This window comes from Protopterus annectens, chromosome 4.part0 (assembly GCF_019279795.1).
Source record: "Protopterus annectens isolate FY-2018-M chromosome 4.part0, PAN1.0, whole genome shotgun sequence".
NCBI classification, from domain to species: Eukaryota; Metazoa; Chordata; order Ceratodontiformes; family Protopteridae; genus Protopterus; species Protopterus annectens.
Window position 1 is genome coordinate 1,598,466,252 of NC_056733.1, and position 18,723 is coordinate 1,598,484,974.

At 42.3% G+C, this 18,723-nt stretch overlaps 1 protein-coding gene across 1 annotated transcript in view; it reads right to left on the reverse strand.

Moving 5' to 3' along the window:
• Window positions 1–18,723, reverse strand: part of FBXO38 (F-box protein 38) — a 3,050,069-nt gene that overhangs the window by 749,551 nt on the left and 2,281,795 nt on the right. Inside the window, exon 15 of the mRNA XM_044069370.1 lies at window positions 1,210–1,923. Within this exon, the coding sequence (XP_043925305.1) occupies window positions 1,210–1,923 (714 nt within the window). The remainder of the gene's footprint in view (window positions 1–1,209; window positions 1,924–18,723) is intronic.

The following is an 18,723-nucleotide window of genomic DNA, read 5'->3' on the forward strand; positions in this document are numbered from 1 at the left end:
ACCTGTAATAGTCTTCAGAACAAATGATTCAAACAGTACATTCCTTACAGTAATATTCAAATCTTAAATACTAACACTACAAATGGCTATCTTTAGAGGGGATCTGCCGCCCACAGCCAAATTTCCCTCTCCTAGATGACTCGAGATGCAACATTTTTCCAAAAAAAAACAGTGAAAAAAGGAAGAGACCCACACAGACATTTATCTGCCCATAACAAATGCAAATGGTAGAAGCCCATAAGGCTGACAGACCACGAAAACAGACAGTCTTCCTTCAGGGTCTGGCAGCAAGAAAGTTTTGAAGATCTTCACATTTATACGTTCTCATGTATCAGCACACAGTCTTATTCTTCTATGTTGTAGACTGGATGTACGGCATTAAAGGGCAGGATATGTCCCACTTGTCAGCAATACTGCAATAGTGATCTAATGAAAGATATCTGATGGACCAGCAGTACAATGACAGCAAACACAGCTTTGCATATCCAGTATATACATGCATACAAGTTTCACAACATCTACATCAGCATATTCAAAAACATGAGACCAGCATCTGTCAATGCAGGGAAAATTTAGCTGGATAACAGAAAAACAGAAGTGGGAAAAACCAAATATTACAATTTACCGTTAGTGATCCTTTCGCAAAATACAATATGACAAATGTGAGATTATGCGAGATGCACCCATTTTAAATACTTTGTGCTGAGAAATGCAAGAAGCAAGGCATGAAAATGGCTTGCAAAGTATGGGCATTCTGCAATGCCCAAACATTTTTTTTTCTTTACTTTCACAAGGCAGCACAGGTATACGACCCTGCAATCCTTTCGCAAGATACAATATGACAAATGTGATGTTATGCGAGATGCACCCATTTTAAATACTTTGTGCTGAGAAATGCAAGAAACAAGGCATGAAAATGGCTTGCAAAGTATGGGCATTCTGCAATGCCCAAACATTTTTTTTTTCTTTACTTTCACAAGGCAGCACAGGTATACGACCCTGCACCAGCAAAATCAAAGATCGAATTTTCTCAAAAGTAATATTGTACTGCTATAATGTAACAATCTGATAACCACAAAACTGTTTGGTGCAAAACATGAAAAAAAGTGATTTTTATTTTTGGTGACAATGAAATAGTAAATAATTTTACTAACTTCCACAGTAAACTGATCACCCTAATCAGTGTGGGTTAAAGCACTTTTCCCTTACCTGGAGAGACTAATGGCACCTGAGAAATCTTACTTCTAGCCCTTGTCAAAGGCCTTCGAGGAAACTCTACATTAGCCCCTGTTGGACCATTTGGCTGCTGATCTGCATTATCTGTGTCTCTCAGTGAATTACTAGCACTAGTTCTTTCACAATTTTCTTCATCCACAGATTCTCTTGAAGATGGAGTGTGTTGATGTAATGTGCCACTTGGATTACTGTCACTGTGCAAATTATTTGTTCCACTACAGGAAGGGTTTTCCTCATGGGGACACGTGCACGTTCTACTGTCTTGGTTCTGACATCTGCCATGACAAGAGGAGTCTGAATTGCCAGAACTGTCACATTCCTTCCTGGTGGAGCAGTCATTAGTCCTGTTAACAGGGTGTGCACTGCCACTCTGTTCGCCACCAGCTAATGGACTGCTCAACCCACTATTAATATTTGCCCTTCTGGATTCAGGAGTGTGTGCAGCATTAGCAATTCCTGGATCAGCAGCATTACAGCAATTGAGCGTCCCTCTCGAACTGCTTCCAGGGGTAGGCACTCTGTTCTTGTTCCTTTCTGTTGCATCATTTGCAGCCTTCATGTCAGCTTTTATCTGTTCACTTGTTACTTGGCAACCCTTCTCACAACTACTTTCTTCAGCATAATGCAATTTCTTCGGATTAATGTTACAGGACTTTCTCAAGGGGGTTTTGCCTTTGCCACAGATACCTATGCAAAAAGGTAACAAAGGAGACAGTCAAGTTAATTTTTCAGTGATGCTGCACATTATCATAAAAAGCTGTTTACAGAAAAATGCACTAAGCCCATAAGTTCTTTTAAGTGCTGGATCTGATCTCTCATGTTATCTTTTCCAGAAAATAATGAAAATTTAAAATGTGCCACACAAACATTTCTTTTCTATGAATTGTTAGACTAGTACCAGTTTTGTGCATCTCTTTAGAAATCAAGTTATACAAATCCTGGCTCTTGACTACAAACACAACTATCAGGCAAGTGAAGTATACATTAATTACTGTGCTTGAACAAACTTTATAAGTAAAATCAACTGTAATATGCACCCTAAAAATTTATTTATTTTATTTTTATTTTACATTTGTTGACCAGGATAGTCCGACTGGATGCATGTCCATTTTCAGTGAAGGCCATTATAATTATAATTTTGACAAAGAGTACATAAGCACACAATAATAAACATGTTCCACAGGTTAGAGTTAAACCCCGGTGAAAGCCAGCGGTAAATTAAACAGTAGCTGACTAATAGATTTTACACAATCTAGAAGAGAGTTAGCCGGGCTTGATACAATGACATAGCCAGTTTAGTGCCAGATGCTGTTCAAGTCTAGTTTTAAATTGACCTAGGGAGAAGAGTAAAGTAATGTCAGCTGGAAGTGAGTTCCAGGATTTGCCTACAGAGTTTGCAAAGAGAGAGTCACCAGCTGCATTGTTAATTTTGCTTGTCTGAATTAATAGTCTGTTAGAGGATCTAAGCAGTCGCGGATTGTGATAAGGGGTGATAAGATTTTTAAGTGCAGGAGTATTATCCAGATTATAAAGGATTTTATAAGCCATGACCAGTTGGTTATACTGAATTAGACTGGGTAGTTCAAGCCACCCAAGCTGGTTAAGATTGATGCAATGATGTGTCCTAAAAGCTAGCCCAGTGGCAAACCTGGCAATGTGGTTATAGCAGGCTGAGAGTTTAAGTACAGTCTTGTTTATATTAGAGAGTATAGGGGATGCGTACAGAAGTGTTAAGAGAAGGTGAGAGCGAGCTATGGCAATTTTAGCTGGAGGGGTTAGGAAGGCTTTTATTCTGTAAAGGGACCCTAGTTTTTTATTGATGGTTTTGACTGATTGGTTTACATCTAGGTCGAATTTTAGATTGTTATCGATAATGACACCTAGAAGTTTTATGGAGGGGTCAGGGGAGATTAATGTGCCATCATTTGCATTTACGGTAAAGGTAAAAGCAGGAGACCTTTGTGTTGGTGAGCATAACAGCATTTTAGTTTTTTTGGGGATTTAGCATCAAACTACATTCAGAAAGCCAGTCTGCTATAGTGTTAAAGGTGGACTGGGTAGCAGACCATAAGTCTGCTGGAGATGTGGCGGAGCAGATCAGAGTGGAGTCATCAGCGCACTGGATACAGCTGACTTTTGGGATGACAGTATACAGGTTGTTAATGAAGATGGAACACATCCAGGGCTCTATTATTGAGCCTTGTGGTACTCCAAGGGTGTTGAGTAGTAGGTTAGCGAGCTTGTTCTGCCAAAGAACAGCCTGCTGTCTCCCATTCAGGTAGGACGTAAACCACTGAAGGGACATGGTATCTAGACAGAATGTTTGCGGGGTGTGTACTAGAAGTTGGTGGCCAACTGTGTCGAATGCCTTGAAAAGATCCAAGAAGAGGGTGGAGGATATGTGATTGTTGTTGAGATTATGGTTTATGGTGTTGGTAAAAGCTAGTTGGGCTGAAGTAGTGCTGTGGTGTGGATGGAAGCTGTGTTGGGTATCTGCCATGAGGTGATTCTGGATTAGGTGGTGCATGAGCTGTCTGCGAATATATTTTTCCATAATCTTTTCAAGTGGAGAAAGTATGGCTATTGGTCTATAACTGGAGAATTCAGTAGAGCTACCTCCTTTATGAAGTGGGATTACATAGGATATTTTCCAGATGGTGGGAATTCTAGCTTCTATTATGGTTTAATTAGTATTGATACTGGGTAGGCAATAGCATCAGCTGATTTTTGAAGGTACTCGGCAGAGAGTTGATCAGCAAAGAGTGTGGTGGGTTTTAATTTTTTGATCAAGGTACGGATAAGTGATATGGCCACTGGTTGGAAGCTGAATGAAGGTAGGTTTCTAGGGGTGGTACTTTCTGGACCAGGGGAGCTAGGAGGTAGTTGGCTTGCTAGGGCTTGAATTGTCTCGGTAAAGAATCGGTTAAAACTATCTGACACATCCTCGGGGGGGGGGGGTTATCAATAGTAGCAGCTGGGATGGAGGTAGAAGTTTGTCCAGGGTGAAGCTGATTATTCAATCCTGCCCCAAACTTCTGAGGGTTGTTTTGCTTTACTGTCTGCAAGTTGCAGTAGTATTGTTTTTTGTCTTGTAAAATGGATTTTTTGGTTTCGTTCCCAGATTGCCTATATTTAATTTGATCTTGGGGACTTTAGTAGAACGCCATAAAGCCCATAATTTGTTTCTATGGGTAATTATGAGTCTAGACTCTTTAGAAAGCCATGGTGCAGTTTTTGCTTTTGTTCTCTTTGAATGAGCAGGTGCATGCAAATCTTGGATCTCAAGAAATTTGTTATTAAAGTATGCAACTGCCTCCTCTAAGGGGAGGTGTTTTACAATAGACCAGTTACATGAGTTAAGTTCTTGTTGGAATTTGGCAGGGTCAAAGTCTTTTTTGTTTCTAACTTTTCTGAGTAAGGGTTATTGGGGATTAATGGCTTTGTGCTTAACTATATAAGTGAAAAGGTGATCGCTTAGGTCGTCGGGGAGGGTACCAGCAGTGTACAGTTGGGGATGACTATTTATGAGTACCCAATCGAGTATGCTTTCTTTTTGGTTGGGTTTACCTAACCTGGTAGGGGTGGATATAATATGATTAAAAGCATGCAGGTTAATGTGGGCTGATGGGGATTTTGAGGAACAGGTACTCCAGTCTATGTTAAAATCCCCGAATAGTATGGTTTCTTGGGGGTAATGACATGATAGCCAGTGCAAGGTGTCTTCAAGTGTAGTTATATTGTTACCTGGGGGAATATACATGCAGATGATATTAATGCATTTACTTTTGTTTAGTTGAATTTCGGAATTATTAATCTGTGGTGGTTGTGTTACATCTATGGTCGCATTTAACTCAGATTTGTAGAGTATAGCTACCCCTTCCTGGAAACACGATCCAGCCTGTGTATGTTATACCCAGGTGGTAACACTTCCTTGTCTGTAGTATTAGGTTTTAACCAGGTTTCAGATAAGACAGAGAATCTCACGGGAGTGGACAACCAGGAGTGCATGCAGTTCATGTACCTTGTTATTAATGCTTCTAATATTGAGATGACAGACTAGGAGAGAGTTAGTTGGTCTACTGATTGTAGCTTAGGTTACCAGTAGAGGGGGTGTATATATCAGAAGTGGATGGGCCAGGGTTGGGGTGAATGTCACCACCAGTATTAGGCTAGGTCTGTAGTTAGTGATAAGCTCCCTTACTTAAAGAGACAATCCCAGTGTTTAAAATTAGGGTCCGAGTTAAACTGACAGAAGTCATGCCTACTTCAACACACCACTTTCATTCCCACCCACAGTGTCATTTTACTTTTAAATATCCTATAAATCCACAGTTCCAGTCTTGTTTTAACCCCCAAGATAAACTAACCTTTGTGTTCCTCTCTCACTTACATTAGATTGGGGAACTATTACCCCTAGCCCCTGACTCATATTTAAAATAAAGAAAGCTGCGCCAGGGAAAAGGAACATTAGTGTATACTAATTTTTTTAATTTTGCATCACTCGTGCTTCTGCAGATGTACAAGCAGCCTACTCATAAAAAATAGTGCATTTGTCTGACAGTATTGAGAAATCAGCACATATTAAACTAGAAGCTGAAAAAAGGAACAAAAGTGTGTGTCCACTAATGCTCCAACCTTCTGTCACACACTTGCTTTCTATGGAAGTACTAGTAGGTCGGAAAGTCACTACTCCAGGCTAGTATTCAAAAATCAGAATACAGTAAAACATGAAAGAAAGAGAAATATGGTTTCCACTACTGTTTGCCTGACTCAGACGCTTCCTATAGGTACAAGTCATAAAATTGTTGCGGATGGCCAGGATTCACAATCAGCACAGAATAAAATATGAAATGAAAGAAACTGAAAATATGAAAAGAAAGAGACTGAACTTGACAGTCATGAGGAGAAGGTAAACATTTGCACCACACCACACTCATCACATAGTCTCACTAAATCTACACCACCAAAATCTGTGTGCATAGTAACACAAAAACATTTGCGGTGGCTCTCAATAATAATCTGCCTAAGCAACAGAGACCTCCCAAGCAGAAACACAAGCAACCTCCATCCCCAAAACACAACTCAAATGACACATAGCCCACAGACTCAGTGTGCCACTCAACCACAGTCAATAAGGCAAAATAATGTACCCAACACACTAGTCACAGGTGACTCTATAGTCAGGCACACTGATGTCCCACTCACCAGGCTAAACAAGGAGAAGGTTACTGTCAGCTGCCTGTCGGGTGCCAGGATCCGCCACATAACCCACGCACTCAGGTCACTCCACAACAAGTACAAATATGACTCTGTCATTGTCCATGTTGGTGTGAATGACCTGAGACATTCCTCCCTGGACTACATGAAAAGAGACATGGAAGAGCTCTCCGATCTTGTAGCCCAGGCAGGTATGACCCTGGACCTGAGTAGCATTCTGCCATCGCCCAGAATGATACCGCAGTACAAGGACAAAATGATTGACTTCAACAATTGGCTAAGCTTCTGGTGTCATTCTAAGGGGATCCAGTATCTGTCTGCTTGGGATGACATGGTCGACAGACCACGATGCTTTGCCACAGATGGCCTGCATCTGTCGCCCCTGGGATTCTGGATACTGGCTAGAGCTCTTGCTGCCCCTATAGTGCCTTTTTTAGGCAAGGTTCAAATAACAAATTCACCACCATAACAGGAACAGGCAAGCAAAAACTGAGGGTAATGCTACTCAATGCTAGAAGTCTAAATCTCAAAATGTACTCACTCTAGGCACTCCTTAAAATGGAGAACATCGATATCTGTGCAGTGACTGAGACCTGGTTCAAGGCTCCAGAGAGCACCCCTGCACTACCAGGCTATAACTCATACCACATTTTTCGGCCATGTAACCTGGACCGAAACACCAAAGGCGGAGGTGTGTCCATATTCATTAAGGATATCCACACCTCCAGGCTAGTTGCTCAGCATAATGCATCCGAGGTTATCCAAGTGCAACTAACTCTGGGCAAAACTGCAATCCAAATTGTAGCTTGCTACAGATCCCCCACCATGCCCCAGGATTCCCACTCCTCTTTTCTTGATGTACTGGAAAACATTAGGGTTCAACCAAACACCCTAATAATGGGTGACTTCAACTACCCCACCATTAACTGGGAAAACTACTCGTGTACCAACTCCTTAGCTCAACGCTTTCTGGAATTCATAAACTCCAATGCTCTGGATCAACATACCCACACCCCCACCAGGGGCAACAATATCCTAGACCTAGTCATTACCAACATGAGTGACCGGTGTTCCACACCTGAAGTCAACTCCTCGTTGGTCCGATCCGACTATAAGCTAATCACCCTTGATATTCACATCCCGCCCCCACCCCCCATTAAGGAAACCGCAGTAAAAAATTTCTCCAAAGCCAACTTCATGCTTCTTAAGACAGAAGTGGTGAACTTCATGACACCCATGCAGATGGACAATACAGTTACTACTGCTGAATCCTTCACAAATGCACTCTATAAGCACTTACACGAGTGCATGGATCGTGCTATCCCAAACAGAACCAAGACGCTATTCTCCAAAAAAAGGAAGCCAATCTGGTGGTCCCCTGCCATAAAGAAACTGTACAACAGAAGGAAGAAACTGTTGCAAAAGAGAGTAAAATCCCATGAGTGGAGGAGCTCCCTGGTCAGCCTCAGTAAGAAGCTGAGATCCCTTATAAGATCCTCGAAAGTTAGCTACGAAAACAAAATCGCCACTAATTCTAAGGACAACCACAAAGCATTCTATAACTATGTCAAGAATCTCGATGGCAACACCCAGATCTGCTCTGAGTTACAGCACAAAGGCACGAAAATTACAGAACCAACTGATATTGCGAACATCCTGGCAGATAGGTTCAGTGTTAACTTTACCCCACTCTCACCCCCTAAAGGGCCCATATCTATACAGGAAGAATGCAGAGTCCCTGTAATCACAACTACGCAGGTAAAAGCTGCACCCTCTAAAGCCAAAAACACAGCATCCATGGGACAGGACAACATCCCAGGGTGCGTTTTACATGAACTTCAGAACGAACTGGCTCCTCACTTAAGCACCATGTTGAATAATAGCCTCACATCAGGCTTTGTACCCACTGAATGGCGCATAGCAACAGTTATCCCACTCCACAAAGGGGAGCCACCACTGATCCCGGGAACTATCGACCTATTAGCCCGAAGAGCCTGGTCTGCAAGGCCATGGAACGTATCATCATGGAACTTATAAACACAGACATTGGTAACCTCCAAACTCTGGATCCCACCCAGTTCGGGTTTGTGAAAGGCAGATCATGCTTCCTGAACCTGACTGACTTCTTTGAGGCAGTCACCAAAGCCGTAGATGAGGGTAAGGTGGTTCACACAGCCTATCTTGACCTCGCCAAGGCTTTCAACACCATCCCCCATTCTGGAATTATAGCTAAACTCACTAAACTAGGTATAAACCCCTACGTCACAAGATGGGTTGCCAACTGGCTCACTGACAGAACCCACACTGTAAAAGATGCAGACTCCAAATCTGACCTCAAAGCAATAACAAGTGGAGTACCACAGGGTTCCGTCCTGGGACCTCTCCTGTTTGGTATCTACTTCTCTGAAGTACAGGCCAACACAGAAGGCCTCTGGCTAACGAAGTTCACAGATGACTGCAAACTAGGAGCCATAGTCAAGTCCTCAAATGATGTCCACATCCTACAGAAAGGCCTCGCTGAGACAGATGCCTGGTGTCGGAGCCATGGCCTCAAGCTCAATGCCAAAAAGTGCAGTGTCATCCCCTTTGGTAAAAACTCTGTACCCATGAACTACCACATAGGCAGCAATCTACTTAACACCAAATGCGTGATAAGAGACCTTGGGACCCAGGTGGATAGTAGTCTCTCCTTTGATAGTCACATTGCCACAGTAGTGAGGAAGTCCTACGTGGCACACCTCATCATAAAAGGGTTCTCATCCAGAAAAAAAGAGGTCATTGTTCCCCTCTACTCGACACTCATTAGACCCATTATATAGTACAACGCCCCTTTTGGAATGTACCTCACAAGACATCTGCAGCAGCTGGAAAGGTCACAGAAGTACCTCACAAAGAGGATTACTGGCCTCAAACAAATGCCCTACACTGACCGCCTCAAAAAACTCCAGCTTTACTCCGTAGCATATCGCTTACTCAGAGGTGATCTTTGCCTAATATATAAAGCTATGTCAAACCCAAAGCTTTTGGATATGTTACACCTAAAGAAATCTCAATCCCTCTGAGCTACAAGCTCTAGGGACCTAAACCTTGTCACCACAATAAACAGGACATGCTGGAGGGATACATTCCTGTCCCAGAGACTTCCCATACTCTGGAACAGGCTACCCATCTACGTCAAGCAAAGTTCTTCATTAGCACTCTTCAAGAAAAATCTTGATGAGTGGATGGGAAATAGGAAAAACACCCCCGGGATCACTTCTGTGTCTCTGCTCGACAGTGGCACAGGAAATAACTTTCTTGGGTGGCGTAAGCCAGGGAACCTTGTTGGCTAGGCTTATGTAGGCTCTTGGGCCAATAGCCTGGTACCTACCTATGAACAAAAAACTCTGTTTACTAATGTTTTAAAAGCCTTGCATTACAGATGCACTTTCTAGAGTAGCAGCAGTGGTCAGGTCATAAAATGTCTGAAAGGCTACTTTTCTCAATGTGCAAAATGCACAGATTAAACTAATGAATGGCTCACAGGGAGAGGTGTTGTCAGTACAATTGCTTTTTGAAATGGAATTTGTCTAACACCTTTGAAATTTCCTTCAGGCACTCTTCCCTACCCCCTCAGCCAAAGGTAAGCAAGCTCAGAAAGGCAAACCTGAAATGTAAACAAAGGCTGAATCAAAACAAAAAAATCTCCAGGACTGTCCCTTTATAGAACAAACCACAAGAACACGGAAGTGGATTTACAGAAACAAGGTCGAACTGACTTCACCAAAGCCTCAGAATCTGTATCATACAGATGGCTCCTAGGAAACCTGGAAAAGATGGTGGTAATAATACCAATATTAAGGAAACAGACTGTTTCATGGTTGAAGGGTAAGATATAGTGAACAGACAACATCAGGAATAAAGGAGCAAGATAGTGGAGCACTGCAGATTAACGTCACACCACAGTAGCCATTTTCAATTAACCCGCTATTACACAATAATTAACTCTGAAAGCCTTCTCCTCTAGGAGACACCTGCTTTTTCAGACAGCAACCTCCCCCACTTGCATCTCACATACTCCCTTTTTATTCAAACATGCCAGTACCATGGTTAATCAATCAAAAAGGGCAAACATCTTGTGAAAAACTCCTTTCCTTCACAGCTCTCAGCTCCAATACACGTTAGTTACTGCAAGCTTCACATTAACAACAGTATGGTATGGGTATATCGAAGTGATTTATTCTCTAGGCAACTTCAAACCTACTTTAATTCAGCAGTTACAATTACCTATTAAGTTCCAACAAAAAATGTCAGTACGCAACCTGCCGAATGCACACGAGGACAAACTTGTCAAACTACATAACTACCAAACCTGTGACTGACAATACAAAAAGCGAATTTTTTTGTATGCCAGCAAGTCCCTTAACCCCCTCAAATCATACAGCTTTACCCACTAAAAAGCTGTAAACATACTAGACATCACAGTCATGCAGTGATGAAACACATTGCAAGACTGAAGAAAAAAATATTTCCATGTACTGCAATCAGACATTACAGAGAACAAATGCAAAATCAGGAAATGTTCCACTCAAGATGATTACTTTCAATAAATAGTCTTCCTCAAAATAAAAATCTTTCGTTATTGTTTATAAAATAAATCCACTTTTTTCTTAGGGTCTTCCTGTAGTCTACATGTTATAGTACTTATTATTACAGAAGTACTGTATTATGAAATTACATTATCACAGCAGGTAAAAATCAAGAGACTTTACTGTAGCTGATTGCTTCTGGAGGGTTCACCACCCTAAAAATGGATGAAAACTATTGTGCATACGAAGGTATCCGTAACAGGATTCAACCCCATTATCAATGATAAAACACAGGTGGAGTACTGCAGGAATGGAGGTATGCATGTATCTGTGTGTATTGGTGAGGGGTTTACAGTCTATGGACTACTGGGAAAGGCTGACCAATAAGGCAGAAAAGTAGTAGTTGAGATTCACTGCAGAAAATGAAAAGTGCTGCACTTCAGTCACAGCAACTGTTTTGCAATGCATCAGCCAGGGAAGTAAAACTGATGGCAAATAAACCATTAGTGATGGCACTTACATAAGTGCCACCAGAAGTAGAGTGAAATGGAAATATTGGCAGTAAGCACAACAGATGTTTGTCATCAGAGAATAATCTCCAAAAGGAAAGAGATAATGATCCCATTCTACTGGACATAAGTCATGCCACACATATGAGTACTGTATGCAGTTATGTAGGCCATGCAAGAAGAAAGACATCAGGGTGCTTGAAAGAGTCCAAAAGAAAGCCACGACAGGTATGTGTGGGATGGAGGGAAAAATACATTTAAAGACAAGGGCAGCTTTAGCTACTTTAACTATGCATCTGGAGGAAAAATAGGATAGACTTTAAGTGCCCATAATGACAAGTAGATGTAAAGGGAACACTCACACAGGAAAGGTAAAAAGCATAGGTTGTGTACTGTACAGACCAAGTACTTCATGGATCTGCAAAAGTACTGCTTTACCAAGAAGGCTATAACCATACAAAATATATTAATACAATGAGTAGTGATGAATGAAAATAAGGCATTTGAGAGGGCACAGGCAGACTGAGAAAGGTAGAGGGAGAAAAGGGGAAAAAAATATGCATTTAAAATGTAGAATATGGATGCCGTCTCAATCTGCCATCTCACAAAGTAATGTAACAGAAACCAGTCATGGTCATTTAAAAACAATGCAAAAAGAAAAAGTCATACAGCCTTCCAGCTGTGGCTCCATCATACCAATCTCAAATAAAAAGATGAGCAGTATAACTACTATTCTTTACAGGAACACAAAAAGTAGCACAAGCACAAAACCAAGAAATAGAAACACCGGCCCACAGGATATGGATCCACAAACGATCTCCAACCGAGCAATAGTAGTGTTAAAAACTGATTTAATAAAGACTTCGCCTCAAAAAGTCATAAAACACAATGTGAACACAATCAAGTTAAACGCTTTCACCCAGTCCAAATACCAGGCTTAATCAGAACCCATAGCATTGTATTCAATCAGCTTAAATAATGTAATTGCAACATATGACAGCTCTTCCCCTCCAATGAATTAAGTACATACATCCTGTTATTTAAAAAGATACAAATAAAACACTTGTTACATTTGTTTGTTCTAGAAACCAAATGACATACAATACTACACATCTAATCATTCTCATATCAAACGCTGTACAGATTAAATATGAATGTATAAACAGTGTGTATAACATACAACTGAAGACAATGAAAAAGTTTACAGTTTATAATCTGGCAACCCTTAATTTTAAAACGCTGCCAATGTTAATATTGTCATTAAGTCCCGGGGCTCTTCCAGCATCTAATCTCAGTTGCCAAAGCAACTCTTTTTATTCCAATCTGGATTCCCAACTACCAAACCCGGGGGTCCATACACACCTGTTCCAATACAAAAAACTTTATATCCATATTTTTACAGGTTTGAGAATGTTTGTAAAAGGCATTTGTATCCTTCCCTCTACTAACCTCGTACATGTGTTCATATATTCTCCTATTCAAATGCCTTTCCGGTTTCCCTACATAAAAACTTGAGCATTTCCTACACATGCCCAAGTATACTACCCCCTTTGTCCTGCAATTAAAAGATTGAGAAGCTTGAATGTTAAATCTCCTCGATGGGACATATAGAGAACCCTGGTTCAACATATAGCAGCATTGATGACAGGCTCCACACCTGTAAGTACCTTTCTTGATCCTACCTTGTCCACCCTGCACTTCTAACACTCTTTCCATACGTTCCTTAAGGTTCATATCTCTCGTCCTTATAAAATGGGGATGGACAGGTAAAAAAACAGAAATACCATCATTCACTGTTAACACTGGCCAATATTTTGTAATAATTCTTTCCACTTCAGGTGAAGTCAGCGAAAAGGTGTGTAAAAAAGACACCTTCCTTTTTAGAAACCTTGGAGCAACATTTACCGAACTCCAATCCTCCATAACCCAATAATGGGAAAAAATTTTTATCCCTACTTTCTATGACTTCCCTAGCTATGTTCTCACTGAGTTTTTTGGGGTAACCCCTCTCCACAAAAAGTGTAGTAATAAAATCAACTTCTTTCAAAAACTGTTCCATTAGGCTAGTCATTCTTGAGGCCCTAATCATTTGACCTTTCATTATTCCACTTTTTTGTTAAAAAGGATGTCCACTGTCAAAGTGTAAATATACATTCAAAAATGTCTTTTTCCTAAATATTTTTGACTGGAAACAATCTTTCTCATAATCTTTGTATATTGCGACATCCAACTAATCTAAGTTGTTTTCGTTCACATTCGAAGTGAAAGTCAAAAACTCAGTGGACTCATTAATGTAACAAAAAAAATTCCTCTAATTTTTCTTTCGAACCTTTCTATCAGAATGTCCTTGCTAGGGACTCCTTTCAGGAAGGCAACAGAGGTTGCAGTAGCCCTAGTGGAGAGTGACCTGACAGCCTCAGGTGACTTTTTGTCATGATGGCTGTAACAAAATGAGATGCAGTGGGAGATCTATTTGGAGATAGTCTATTTGGAGATAGTCTGTTTATTAGCTGAATTTCCCTCAGAGCCAGGGACAAAGGTCACAAAGTGTTGGTCAGAGTTTCTCAAGGCTTTAGTTCTGTCAAGATAGTAATGGAGTTGCCTAAGTACAACCAAATAATGAAGTATTTTTTCCCATTGATTCTGGGGGTAGTGAAAGAATATTGGCAGGTGAATGGCCTGATTTAGAGAAGTGTCAGTGACCACCTTGGGCATGAAGGAAGGGTTAAATTCTGAGGGAAAACCTGTCTTGGTGGAAGATCAGAAATGGCTCCACTGCTATGAGAGCCTGCAGCTTGGAGACTCTCCTAGCTGAGGTGATAGCCAGCAGAAGGGTAGTTTTCCAAGTTAGAAATTTTAGATGGGCAGAGACTCCGGGTTCAAAAGGAAGCCATGTCAATTTTTCTAGAACAAAGTTAGTGTCCCATGGACATGTAGGTTACCTCCTGAGTGGTATAATGTGGATGACTCCCCTAAGAAATTGCCTTAACAGGGGATGGGAAAAGACAGGAGGAAGAGCATGCACTGAAATGGCAGCTGCATGGATTTTAATGGAGGAGTAGGAAAGGCCTATATCAACCAGACTAGCCAGGTAATCTAGAATGACAGAAATTCGGGCTGAGTCAAGACTGTGGTGCTGCTGTTGGCACAATATAGAAAGTCTTTTCCACTTAGCAGAGTATGATTTCCTAGTATTAGGTCTAGCATCATTAAGAATGCCCTGGACCCGTTTCCTTAGGGTAGGCTTTGTCCTGGATGCTGTGGAATTATCCAAACTGAAAGGCTGAGCGTCTGCAGGCTGGGGTGCACAATCTTTCCCTTGTCCTGAGTTAGAAGGTCGACTCTCTGAGGCAACAGCCATGGAATCTCATAGGTTAGTTTGAGAAGCAGAGGATACCAGCGCTGCCTGGGCCAGTCTGGGGCTATCACTATTGTCCTTGGGCCCTCTTCTTTTATCTTTAGAAGCACCCGAGGCAGTAGAAATAGGGGAGGGAATGCATAAATGAATAGATGACGCCAAAGAAAGGAGAAAGCATCTGTCCTCCAGGCTGATTGTTGTTTGTTTCTGAAATGGAATCTTTTCAGTTAAACATTTTTCTTGGTGGTGAAAAAGTCTATCTGTGGAACTCCTCATCTCTGGACTATGCAGAGAAATATTTCCCAATGCAGATGCCATTTGTTAGGGTACATCAAGTTTCTGATGAGGTGATCTGCTGCAATGTATTGTGTCAGGAGGTCCAACTCCAGACAGTGAACAGTTTCCCAAACTTGCATTGCTAGATGACATAGAGGGTAAAAGTGGGTGCATCCTTGTTGTTTGTGTACCACATAACTGTGGTGTTGTCTGTCTTCACTAACAAACCCCCTGGCGCCCATGTTTTCTTGAAAGCTATCGGGCCTTTTTGCACTGCTATAAACTCCTTCCAGTTTATGTGCCTGTCCTTGAACTGAAGCTACTACTTCCCTTGGGATTGGAAGTGTTGGAAATGAGCCCCCCTCCCCAAAGTGGTCTCTGACACATCTCTGGTGAGAGTTTGGCCCTACAGAGTGAATCTGAATGGAAGGCCCTGATTTTGAGCACAAGTCTGTACCCCCCCCCCACCCCATGCAAACTCCTCCTTGAGACAAGGAATTAGCTGTACCTCTGTCACCAGGGACTGAGAATGCTGGCACCATGCATTTTTGAGGTACCACTGGAGTTTCCTCATGTGCAGCCTGGCCATGTAACCATGAGGATTCAAGATGCCATGTAGGCCATTGCTCAGAGGAACTCTCTGGCTGAGATGCATCATTTCTGTTGGATTCTTTTGAAGCAGTGGGTCAAAAAGGAGATCTTGTCTGGGGGAAGGAAGGCTTTTTGAAGAGAAGAGTCCAGGAGCATCCCCAGGAAAACTATCCTAATGGATGGAACAGTGTTGGATTTTGCATATTTATGTTGAAGCACAGGGTGGGCAGGAGGTTCTGGGAAAGCCTCAGATCCTTGAGAAGTTTTGACTGATTTGTGGACTGTAGTAGGCAATCATCCACATAGGGGTAGATTTGGACCCCTCTGGTCCTGCGAAAGGTGATTACAGGAGCTAAGCAGTTGGTGAAAACCCTAGGAGCAGTAGACAAGCCAAAGGGCAGTGCTGGAAATTGAAAGTGACTGGGACTTGCTCTGAAGCGGAGAAAGCTTCTGTGTGATTCCTGTATGGGAATGCGCATGTAGGCTTCTTTTAAATACAGTGTGACCATAAAGGCCTGTGGGGCTATCATGGGCAAGAGTTTTGCAAGAGTCAACATTTCGAATTTTGGAACCAGGAGGGACTGATTTGAGGGTGGACAGGTCTAAGATAGGACATCAAGAGCCTTCTTTTCTAGGAACCAGAAACAGCCTGGAGTAGAACTCTTTCCCCTTCAGAAGTTCCCTAACCGATTCCAGTGTTCCCTGACAGCATAAAATTTGGATTTGAGAGGGGGGGGGGGCTCTGTTTTTTGATTTAGAGGAATATCCAGGTAGCCTGAGAATTTGAAAGGCTCTTTGAAAGTTAAGTTTGTAACCATCTGAAATAATGCTTAGAACCCACTTGTCTGAAGTGATGAGGGACCAATTTTGTTTGAACAGGGACAGCCTTCTTCCTAGTCTTGTGGGGAGGGGGGGGGCAAGAAGAGTGGGGTGGGTGAGTCATTGCTGCTCTCTGGCAGATGCCTGTGGGCTAAAACTTCCTTGCCTGGAAGTTTTTGAGGTCCACTGCCTGGGTCTCTGTAGTTGTTGCCGCTGTCTTTGTGTCCCTTCCAGCTCGGGTTTCCTCTGTCTGCTTCTGGATTGGGAGGGAAAGGACCAGTGTTTACTGGGGACGTTCTTACTAAACCATGGTGGCTGAACTTGAAAGAAGTCTTTCACAGTCTGCATAGATTTAGCTTTGTCTTCCATCTTTTTAAGAACAGCTTCAGCTTTAGAGCCAAAGATGAAGTCCTTGTCTACGGGAACATTAAGAAGGTTAGATTTAACATAGTCAGGAAAAGATTGTTCCCTAAACCATGCATGCCTTCTAATAACAGAACCAGTGGTTGCTGCCCTGCTAGAGGCCTCCATAGCATTATAGCCACAGTGTAAGGAATGCCTAGATACTTGTGGACTGTTGTGGAAAAGATTCAAAAGTTCCTTAGAAAGGTATTTATCCTCAAGGGAAGAGACCTTTTGCTTCAGCTGGTCCAGGATGGTTTGCTGATATCTAATTATATGAAACTGACAGCTGAGAGCCCTCTTGGTAAGGGTGGCTGAGCTATATACTTTTTTCCCAAATCTATTAAGAGCCCTGCTCTCTTTATCCATAGGTAAAGGATTTCTAGAGGAACTGGCTCTAGCCCTTTTAGGTACTGAGGTGACCACCACTGGATCAGCAGAAGTACTCCTGAAAAGGTATTTATGGGGGTCTTGTAACCTATAAAACCTATCTGTTTTTCAAAGGGCTGGGGGAAGAAAGTCAGGATTCAAGGAAAAATCCAAGAAGACATCCTCGACCACCTCTAAAATAAAGGGAACAGCAAGAGGTTTGTGCTCTGGCAGCTCCAGGAACTCCATAATTCTCTTTTTAGACTGAGCGCATTCCTGTGCTTCCCACTGGAAACATTCCCTCATAGCATGGCTAGGCTCTCCAAAGGTATATCATTGGGAGGGGGGGCAGGGAGAGACAGAGGCCAGGTTCTCCTCAGAATCTGATTACTCAAAAGAAATGATGGAGGGTCCTACTTCAGAAACAGACCCCTCTAGGTCAGAATCCTAAGCAGATTCAAAAGGATCTGATAAAAGTTCAAAAGTAGTATTCAGTTTCCTTTTTCCTGGAGAAGACTCCTCAGGGGCTTGTCTTGATCTGACTGTGGAGATCAGGTCTTCAGCTTGTCTAACCAAGTTCTGCTGATTTCCCTGAAAAAAGGAGCTGGTAGACCTAGGCGAAGGCCTGCAGAAGCACCTCTCTTAGGAGTCACTTTGGCCTTGGACCTAGGGACATCCAAAATTCTGATGCCCATCTCTCTGGAGGAATGAGGAGCCGGTGTAGCCAGAAGCTGCACAGGAGCATCACTGGTTAAAGTGCGCTCATCAGAAGCCAAGGCCTGCTGAGCAGCCCTGTACCTAACCAACAGCTGAAAGTAGGGACCTGTGCAGAAGGAGAGAGACACAAAGGCATGCCGGACTCCGAACAGGTCTTGACAGAGGCCTGCTCCACCACCTCAGACACAGAAGGGGGCTGTGAAAGCACCTCACCCTCTTCAACAATCACAAGACTTGAACAAGAAACAGATGGAGAATAGTTGTTGTCCAAGGCCCTAAGCTTGGGTCTCTTATCTTTTTCCATCTTACACCTTGGCTGTTCAACTTTTGAAAGACAGGTGGAGCTGAGGAGTAGATTCAAGACTAAGGAATCTAGCTAAGATCTTGGCCTATGCTTGATTGTCCTAGAATTAAAATGGGCACAAAAATGGCAACTAGGGATGTTGTGATTCAGGCCTAAACAGGTGACACAAAGCAAATGGAAGCCTCTGTGCTTACCACATCGAGGACAATTGTTTACCTTATCTGACATGAGTTAAAGCAAGAGAGTTTCCCAACAGATTACTTATCTTTCCGACGACTCTTCTCTGGCACGGACCGACCAATGCACTGAAACACTGCTTCAGGCTCCAACAGCAAGAAAAGACTGATATCAAGAAAT